The sequence below is a fragment of the Anopheles coluzzii genome, chromosome 2 (assembly GCF_943734685.1).
Source record: "Anopheles coluzzii chromosome 2, AcolN3, whole genome shotgun sequence".
NCBI classification, from domain to species: domain Eukaryota; kingdom Metazoa; phylum Arthropoda; class Insecta; order Diptera; family Culicidae; genus Anopheles; species Anopheles coluzzii.
This window is the reverse complement of record NC_064670.1, coordinates 46245969-46255994: the sequence shown is the minus strand read 5'-3', so window position 1 is coordinate 46255994 and position 10026 is coordinate 46245969. Positions and strand designations below refer to the sequence as shown.

The window sequence follows — 10026 nt, the reverse complement described above, 5'->3', positions numbered from 1 at the left end:
TAACGATTTTGGTTTAGGGAATGTCAGAACACGCACAAAAACACAGTCCCAAAAGTTCTGCCTGCCACTGCATGATGTTCTTTCTTTTCTCTCCCGTTTCAGTCTGGCACCCGGAAGTTGGTAAAATCGGGAAGCGTAGAACCAGCCGGACAGCAGCAGCAGCAGCAGCAGCAGCAGCAGGAAACACCACCGCCAGGTCATTCACGAAAAGCCGTTAAGGAAAATAAAGCCTTTCCGAACGATTGACTTTTATGAAACATTTATAAATTGCTGCCATCGAGCGCGGGAGAGAAAAGGTGAACCTTTTTCGGGGCGCAGCAGTTGGAAACCCCCGAACGAAACACGGCAAACGGCAGCATGTGATAAAAAGCATCGGGGTAGCGCAGGTCACAGCACACTACTGCCTCCCCTGGTGGTGGCGGTGGCGAGTCTTCGAATGGCCCGTTCGGGTGTGTTCTGCGTGAATGAAAAACAGAATGTGTTAATGAGCTTTCCGCGGAGCGGTGATTCCGTTCTGCCTCGCACGCGCGCATTTCCTCACCGCGCTAAATGACTCATCCGGAGAAATTGATCATTACCCGACGCCCGCTAACGCCGGCGAAGGGATTAATCTTCTGGTTTGGGAAGCGTAATACTTACCAGCGGTGCAAGGCATCTTGAAGTGGGGCAAAGTGGGAGGCATCAACACGGCTGGTGGTCTTCTGTCGGGGATAGACGGGGTACGACACATTCCACGAGAAGCCTTCAGTCGTTGGTCCAAAAGCTACTCTTAACACAATCCAACGCGGATGCTGCGAAGGGGAAAAATCGATTTCTTTTCACTCATTCGGCTTGCCTACCATTATGTTTAATCCACACAATCCTTATCCATCCTGGGTTTTGTGGTGGCTTAAGGCTTTTCTTCTTTCGAAGCACAATTCTCAACGTCATTTTCTATATGCTCTTGATAACTATAACAATAAAACGAAAATGTCCATCAACAGTCAGTAGTTCATTTTTTAACCAGTTTTGTTTTATTACTTCCTTCCTAATTTCCTTCCATTTCTAGCTCTCACACACACACCCCTTTCCCGTCATGGTACGCGCTCTGTGGGAATGATAAAAAAGCGGGCATTTTAGAGCTACCCCTCTTCCACATTCTCACCCTTCATCCTTACTCTGCTGTTGCTCAGAACGTTTGGAAAGCCTGTTCTACTCCTCTGCCGAACAATACGCGCTCAAACTGCGCTTGAATGTCGTGGTGTGTGTGTGTTTGTCTGTGAAGGAAAATCTTTGTATACATATTTGATGATTTCCGCGAGCGCGCAGGGTCTACAATCAAATCACACGGCGTGTGAGAAAACGGGATAGCCCTGTCACCTTTCATCCTGTGTGCCGTGCACCCTCTTCTTTCGCTAGCTTCTATTAAATAAAAGTCAATAATTAATGCGCACCGAGTCTTCGGTCCGGCCCCGTGGGTCATCGGGGTGCGCGAATAGGGATGACGCGAGCGTAACGTTTGCGCGATCGAATGGAACACGTGGAAAGGTTTGCACATCCCTTTGCATCCCATTCGTTCATTCTTGGTTTGGCTCCTACTCTCCTACCCAGCGGCGGTGTGTTTGGTGAAGGGGTGGTACCGAAAAACTAAAGCGCGCTGGCGGCTGGTGGTGAGTGTACACTAACTAACAACTTTTATCATTTTACACCCTTCCCTTTTTCCTTCGCCTTCGTCTTTCCTAGTGGTTTGTGTTAAATAAAAACTAGATTCTTGTGGTACTGTCGCGATTTTACGAACGCTTACGATTAGTGTAGCTATACAACATTGTTTCATATGAACTGTTTTTTTCTTCTTTTTCTTCCGTTTTATACATTCAGCCACCAACACATATTGATTGATTGATTTCTATCACTCTCCTTTATCACCTCTGATTTTCCACGTTGTTTCACGCTCTCCTCCTTCTCTTGGATGCTGGTCATTCGATAAACTTTTCTCGTTCCCTTTTCCCTGTTTAGTTTTTCTTTTCTTGCTATCCTATGTAACGAAACACTACCAATCATGCCTCACAGGTATTGAAGATGTAATAGTAGTTGTAGTAGTAGTAGTAGAATGGTATTGCTTCCTTGCATGCGAGACATCGATGGAAACCCACAAATGACTTCATTCTCCCTCATTTCTTTGCTTTAAATGATTCCTATTTGCAGCAGTATGTTTTGCATTGTTTTTACTTGCTTTAAATATGTTCCTATTATGTTTGTGGTCGCCGGAGACACACACACAATCACATATACCTAATACACATCATACTATCGCGTCTGCTTTCTAGATTCCTATTCACTGTATGTGCGCACAGGAGCGGATGCACCTTGTGTCCTACCGCTCGCATTGCCGTAGTAAATAGATTTATTTACATTGTATTTTTGTGAGAATGCTTGAATTGATGTGTGTGTGTGTTTTTTGTTCTTTAAAATACTAACGCAGCGTGCAGTTTTGGGGGCAGAAATGAGACGTTCGCGTAGTCCAAGGCAGATTTTAGTTCCACTGGTGGCTATCGTTACTTCTCTTCTCCACGGAGTAGACCCCATCACTATAAATGCGTGGTGCGTGGGAGGGAACACAGCATGAAACGGACATAAACATTGTTAACCTTTATTTTTAAAACAATATTTTATGCAATATTACAAACTATTTTGTTAAATTAAATAGCACACTATACAAAAAAAAAAAACAGAAAGGAATGGGCGTTCAGATAAATGAGAGCTATAAACAATCAAACGCTGCGGGAGAGTATTGCACAATGGCAAACAGTGGAGTTTAAGGTGCGAAATCAATTTAGAATGGATGTTAACCTGACTAAAGCTTATAAATAATACACACACGCACTCAATTCAATCCATATATAAATCATACAAAGCTCTATAACACACGTACCGCACGGAGATTGCTTCTATACTATGCCGATTGTATAACACATGAAACACTAAACAACAATTAAATTAGGAAATGCTACATGTGTTCAAAAAAAAAAGTAAAACATTGCTATCCTTACATATAAAAACTCAAATTACATATTCGTACACGTGATCACACCACGCCAGTGATCGCATAAAACAAAACGGGCGGTGTGAAACGGAACTAAAGTAACGCCAACGGAAAGTGCCATAAAACGCAATCAACAACAACAACAACAACAACAGTAGTATAACACAACAACAACAACAACAACACATAAGACTGATTGCTTTTTCAAACAAACAAGAATTCATACCGATCGCGATCCACATACCGGTGTGTCAATGGGGAGAGCATCGTTGTTGTCGTCGTCGTCCGTCGTCGCCATCATTCCCTTCGTTAGTTGCCTTACCGGCCCGTACTCTCTCTCTCTCTGTCTCGGTCCATGTCGGCTGATAACACGGCCCTTTAACCTTTCAAACCGCTTTAAAAGCGAATGCAGGAATACGCTTGCGTGCACTGCAGTGATTGTGGCGACGATCGGTTCAAAGGTTCCGCTTGCTCGGGATCGGTACGGAGGAATGATCGGACGGTGGTGAGACAGAACCGCCCGGGTGCAGATGCTGGTGCAGATGGTGATGCAGATGGTGATGGTGGTGATGGTGCAGCAGCGGCACACTCGCACTCGCGCTCGACGACGCGGACGAGGTGATTGTGCCAGCCGTACCGACACTCACGCTGCCACCCGCATTCCCACCACCGGCAGCAACGACTAGCAAACCCGAGGAAGCGCTGCTACCAATACTGCCCTGATGATGGTGCAGGTGTAGCTGATTCCCGGGCGAACCGGCACCATTGGCCAACCCCGCACCACCATCGCCGATCTCACCGCTCAGATTGTACGCAACCATCTCGGCGGCGGTAGTACTTCCGCTGCTGCTGCGATCGCTTCCGCTGCTGTCCATGCTGCCACCACCGCCACCCCTTCCCCTGCCCGCTGGCGATGTCTGCTGGGAGGTGGGCTGCGCGATCGTCGTGATCAGCGAGGTGGACGCGATTAGAGATGATGCTGATGGTGATGATGGGCCGCCATCACCGCCGAACCCTTGTAGGAGGATGGTGCCAGCGGTGGCTGCGGCAGCTTGCGGTTGGTGGTGGAGGTGGTGGCGGTGGTGGTGCTGTTGCTGCTGAAGGAGGACTGCTGCAGATGGTGCGTTGGCTGATGGTGCAGGTTGTTGGTGCTGCTGGTGCTGCTGTTGCTGCTGCTGCTGGTGCTGCTGCTGTTGTTGTTGTGCGTGATGATTGGCTGCGCGTAATAGATTGATTTGATTATTATTCGTGCGATAGGAGGGGAAAGGTTTGGCCAGCGCATCGTCACCGCCCTTGCCCGCACCGGTGAGCAGGAGGGCGGCGGCGGCGGCGGCACTGTTGTTAGTGCTATTGTTGCTACTGCTACTAATATTACTAGGGAAGTTGACATTTACATTGTTGTTCAGCCGGGCGAGATGATGGCCAGGATGGTGATGGTCGTACCCGCTGCCCGGCGGTGAGGGCGAACAGTTGCCGCCCCCGATTCCACCGCCGCCGTTCAGATTGTTGAAGGTGGTCGTTACCAGGTTGTTGCTGTTGACGTGATGATGATTGCCACCACCGGCCAGATTGTTCGGATGGTGATTGTGCAGGTTGTTGTTTGCCGGGTGCGGCTGTTGCGACTGCTGCTGCTGATGGTGGAAATCGTCCGCAACCAGCAGATGGTGGCCGGTGCCCGGCGGTGGCAGATGATGATGCACCATGTGATGATGGTGGTGGCCCGCCGTCGCGACGGTCGGATGATGCAGATCCACGCCCGCATTGTTGCTACCGCCATGATGGTGATGATGCAGTCGACCCGCAACCGTGCCGTGATGTGCGGAGATGGACAGCCCGGCAGGATCCCGATCGATGGGCCCTCCGCGTAGACCGGCAGCACCCGCTTCGGGCCCACCGTTGCGCAGCTTGGCAAGCACCGAGCTGTAGCAGAGCTTGCGCGCGAACAGAGCGATCACCACTACGGCGACCAGTACGGCGATGCCGATGTAGAGCAGCAAACTGTCATCCAGATGGGACAGCAACGACAGCTGCGTCTCGTTGTCCACCGCATCCACGAGCAGCGCAAAGTTCGTCAAATGGTTGCACATGCACACCGTGTGCGTGCTGTTCGTGTACTCCACGTGGCAGCCGTCCTCCGACCACGCATGGTCAATGTAGTTCCAGAATACGCACGTCGGGTTGGACACGTTTTTGGTGCGCAGATGCCGCAGAACCATGCGGATCGGTTGCGAAAGTTGAATGTGCCGACCCTTGCCGAGGCTGGCGGAAATCACCTTGCTGTTGAGCAATCGCAAACGCGGCACCACCGTGACACCCGCGTCGGACGGCGAGCCCGCATCGGTGCTGCGTGTGCCCGCACCGCCACCGGCGGACGACCCAAAGGTGCCATCGTTTGCGCCCAGCCCGGCAACGTTGGCTGATGCGATGCCGTCCGTGTCCAGGTGCCGGTGCTGGCTCGGCTCAACCCGTCCGGACGATGGCCCTGCGCCACCGGAACCATGCTGCTGCTGCTGAATGTTGCTGAACTGTGGGCGCAATATCTGCTCGAGCCGATCGAACGCCACGAACACGATACGCACCAGGCCGCCCTCGCTGTTCTCGATCAGGGCCGCCTTCGGTAGCTCGATCTGATCGCTGCTGACCTGCCACCGCTCGGTGGACGAGTCGGGAAACAGCTCCGTGCTCTTGCCAAAGTTGCGCGTCTCGAGCACGCGTATCGAGAGCAGAATGTTCTTCACCTTCTGCACGACGTGCTTTTCGCGCAGTATCGTGTCGGCCAGCAGGAACGCGTTGTCCTCCAGCCCGGTCAGCAGCGAGGTGGCGACCCGCATCTGATCCTCCACGCTCAGATCCAGCCAGCTGGCGTGCTGCGACTGGTCGAGCAGGTTGCTCCCGGTTTTGACCACACTGTTCAGCAGCTCGAACACGAGTGCCTCCCGCTGCCGCTGGTCCGGTATTGTCTCGATGTCGTAGTGCATCTTTTGCGACATCGTCTGGATGATTTTGGTCGCGACGAGCATGTCGCCGCCGTACAGCGTCTTACTGCTCGTCACCTGCGCCAGATCGTTCGCGATCGAGATGAGCGACGAATCGGGCTGCTGCACGCGCACCTCGAGATTGTTCAGCCACAGACTGCGGCACTGCGTTAGGTCCGGCCGGTAGGCGTACCAGGTAGCGGCACCGACCATCGATTGCTTATCGCTAAGGGCAACACTGTTGCTACTAAAACTAATATCACCATGGCTACCACTATCGTCCGCTGACGGTGCGTTAACGCCGCCCGCGCCTCCCGCCGACTGCTGCTGTGCGGCCTGGATCTGCAGCATCTGCTGGTGTTCCTGCTGCAGGTGGACGCGCTGCTCGGGCGTTAGCGAGGCGACCGCCACGCACCGCCACTTGGCGATGCCGGTCGCACCGCCCGGACACGGCTGCACGTTCACCTCGCCCACGCGCGTCACATTCCAGAACAGGTTGCGGGCGGTGCTCGGTCCGCACGCGTGGCTAATGTCAATCTGCACGCTGCCCCCGCCATTGACGCTGGTCGGCGTACCGGCGGGGTCCAGCTTCCGGACGCCGGGTGGTGCTGCTGCACCGGATAATACTGCCGTTTGGGTCGGGAACAGGTCGGCACCATCGTCATCGTCTTCCTCCTTCTGCAGGCCGCCGCCTCCGGACGTTCCGGCTGCACCGGCCTCCACACCACCGTACGGAGTCCTCGGCCCGAGCGGCTCCACCGGATCGCCACCTTTCTTCCGGTCAGTGATCGTCTTGATGATGGCCAGATCGTCATTGACGCTCTTGTTCTCGAACCCCTTGTTCCGGAAGGTGGTCGGTGATTGACTGGTTTTGGTACCGACGTTCCCGGCGCTTGCACCGGGGCGTAACGTGACGGCCGGTGTTGACAGGGCGGGCGTAACGGCTGCCACGACGGCCACTTCGCCACCGCCACCCCCTAAATCGGTGGTTAGATTGAGCCGACTCAGTACCGGACTGCGCACGGTGGACGTACTCCACACGATCGGCTGGGACGTCTTGAGCCACGGCGGGCTCGGCCGGTTCGTGGTGGTGGAGGACTGCGCCGCCGACACGCACTGGTAGTGTGCCTCGAGATATTTGTGCGTGCCCGGGCACGGATCGCCGAACATGCTGGTCGACGCTAGCACGGAGCAGTTCTGCTTCTGGGCACACTTCGAGTGCAGCACCCGCAGGCTCTTGGGCGACATACAGTTGACGCTCCAGTCCACGTTACCGTGATCGTTGCAGATGGTGATCGAAAAGCGACCGTAGTTCGCCCGTATTAGATTGATCAGATCGCCCGGTTCACACTCGATCATGAGCGTTTTCCCTTCGCATGCGTACGCCGTTTCGTACTTGGGCGAACCGGCGATTGCTGCGGGAAGCAGAACCGCTAGCAGGAATATGGCACCGGTGATAAGGGCTTGTCGCCACCGGGGGATGGTGAGTGGGCTCCGGTACGCCATCACTTTTCGGCGGCTCCGGCTGCGTGTACACTGTTTGTCACGCCAATCGGTGGGCGGTCGCCAAGAGCTGGCGGGCGCACAGTTTACATTTCGGCCCGAACGGCCGCCCTCCGCTGCATCGTTGCCTACAAAGCAACTGTCGTGGTTACTCCACCGCTGTGACGGCTCTTCCGTCCCTCTCAGCGGATCGCAGGTGTTTAACGGTCGCAGCGGATGTGGATATTCACCCGCAGCGGGGCTAAGGATACTCCGTTCCCGATCGCTTCCGGCAATGCACGACGTCTCATTACTACCGGCATTCGATTGCTTTCTTCTCTTCTCATTTCGCTGCCGCTGCCTTCGCTGCAGGTGTGGCAATTCTTTCCTTCTGTTCAGCTCGATGCGTTCATACAAATCCATCGTCTAGTCTGGTAATGTAACCTCTGCCTGTGGAGGTTGTTACCGCGTTTCAATTCGTATCGTCAAGGAAGGCTTTCTTCCTTTTTTTTTGTTGTGTTTGACGATTGGCAATCTTCCACCTCACACGCGCTCGATTGTATTAGTCGTTTGGGCGTCAAAATTAGCCTACCAAACACTGCTGGCTGCGATGAATGTGCTGTCCGGCGAGACGGTCCCGTGCACTCATTGCCTGTTGATGCATTGCACAGCACGCCATGCACGGCGTAGCAAATGGTTGACTGTAACGTGGCGCACAATGGCTGCTTGCACGCCGCGTGTGCCGTCCTCTGGCGGCACCACTACTGCCCTAATAGTGCGCGGTGTCGGTGATTGTACGGCCGTCGTAATTGCGGTGCCTTTTGACTTGATCGCACCCGCCAGCGCCGCCGTACTGCTGCTGCTTCTGCTGCTGATCGACACAGTCACGACACTGACGACGGGCAGCACAATAATGATGCTTCTGATGATGATGATGATGACTCTGGCGGTGGTAAGTGTTTCCTCTTGCCGGCTGGTGCGGTTGCAGTTGCAGTAGGCCGCCTCCGGAAGATCCCGCTCCTTTGTGGTGTTGCTGTTGCTGTTCGTCCAATTGCTGCTGCGCCGAAGGTACGAGCTGCATCATGCTTCTATGGCAGCAGGCGGCAGACTTTCCTCGTGTGCTCTTCTCCAACTGTGTGTGCTGCACTGTAGGACGGCGTGTGTGTGTGTGTGTCCCGTATACGTGTGCCAGCAGTTGGCGGTGGATCCATTCCGAAAGGCGAAACAAGGGAGAAAGAATGAGAGAATGAAAAAATTAAAAATATTTTATTAAATCGTGACCAATCAATATCACACAATTTTCCCGTGTCCCGTCCCCCGATGTGCTCTCTCGCTCACTCTCTTTCCAGCACCCTATGCACCAGAGTTGACCCAAACGGTCGTAACGGCCTTTCAGTCTCCAGAGTGAGCTTCTCCTCCCTCCTCGGGGGGTTTTCGGGCGGTTTCGGTCGGTTTGCTTTTGAGGTCTTCCCGCTGGTTAAAAACAAAAAAAAAACCGCAAGCGAGGCGCATGATCTTTGGGGCGGATGTGTTTCACTATCGCCGCTACCATAAACATATTTATATATGTGTTTCTCCTCAACCGCGGGATGGCGGGAAAGAGGTTGCATTTCCATCTTTTTTTTAGGGACAAGTTTCTTGTATTACTGCTGCGCGGCACGGTTAAATGCATCGAAACCGAGCGCTCTCGATCATGCGCTAAGTAGGATGGACCGAAACGAAATGAAAGAACGAATGGGGCGAGCTTTGGGGCCACTTTCGACAGCTGGCGGTGAGGGGGCTGGGGATTTCTTCCTCACGATCTTGGATCGATTCAATCTACAACACTTCCCGATGCAGCTCTCTCAGCGCAGGATGATGGGGGCAAGAGAGGGTAAACCGCAAAAAAGCCAGCACATTCCAAAAGCTTAACCCGAAAGTGAGATATTTATACCCTCTGCGGGCAGCGGCTTCGCTGCCTCCCTAGAAGCCATCCCTCCCTTCCCGCCCAAAAGCTCCAATCCAATGTCGCCCGGATTCCACCCCTTTGTAGGCTGGAAGCGGGGAGTACGAGTGGAGCAAAAGAAAACTCGCAGCACTCGAGTAATTTCCTCGAGACGATCGGCATTTTGGCTGTTTTTTTTTGTGAAGCAGCGAAGATCTTACCATCATTACCGATGGCGAACGAAGTTCCCTGCTGTCCCTTCGGTGGCGGTGGTGGCCACGCCGCCTTCCACCGAAAGGGGCACGGCACACGGCACCGGGGCTAATTGATACGTAAATTGCACGACTAATCGCTTTGCAATTGTTTCTTCGCTCAGAACCAGCTATGCGGCGATGCTGGGGTGCGTTTGCGTTCGCATACCCCGAAGGGCTCGCAGAGAAGAGAGAGAAAGAGCGAAAGATAGAGATTTTGCAGTATTGATGTTACTTTTTTGCTCGTGTCTTTTTGTTTTATGTAGTGTCGATACTTGTGTCTGGAGCGTTTTTGTCGGGTTGTTTTTCAGTTACAGTTGCTTAAGTTGCCACGAATCTCCGCTTGTAGGCCTGTTTTCATGTTTATTAGCC

At 53.3% G+C, this 10026-nt stretch overlaps 1 protein-coding gene across 5 annotated transcripts; it reads right to left on the bottom strand.

Moving 5' to 3' along the window:
• Positions 1 to 990: 990 nt before the first annotated feature.
• LOC120947458 (latrophilin Cirl) lies at positions 991 to 7905 on the bottom strand. 5 transcript variants are annotated; one of them, XR_007452246.1, is made up of 2 exons: positions 3249 to 7905; positions 991 to 2567 (listed from the first exon to the last, which is right to left on the bottom strand). XR_007452246.1 is itself a non-coding variant. In XM_049607846.1 (2 exons), exons 1-2 carry the CDS (start codon positions 7900 to 7902, stop codon positions 2565 to 2567), a joined length of 3489 nt encoding a protein of 1162 aa, XP_049463803.1. In that variant the 5' UTR covers positions 7903 to 7905; the 3' UTR covers positions 991 to 2564. The 5 variants fall into 5 exon arrangements, 3 of the variants coding, with proteins under 3 accessions (XP_049463803.1, XP_049463801.1, XP_049463802.1); XR_007452247.1 differs by having other exon boundaries at positions 3267 to 7905; XM_049607846.1 differs by having other exon boundaries at positions 4417 to 7905.
• Positions 7906 to 10026: the final 2121 nt, after the last annotated feature.

Coding starts and splice junctions, on each gene's coding strand:
- LOC120947458 (XM_049607844.1), bottom strand. CDS start 7,902: ATGGATTTGTATGAACGCATCGAGCTGAACAGAAGGAAAGAATTGCCA.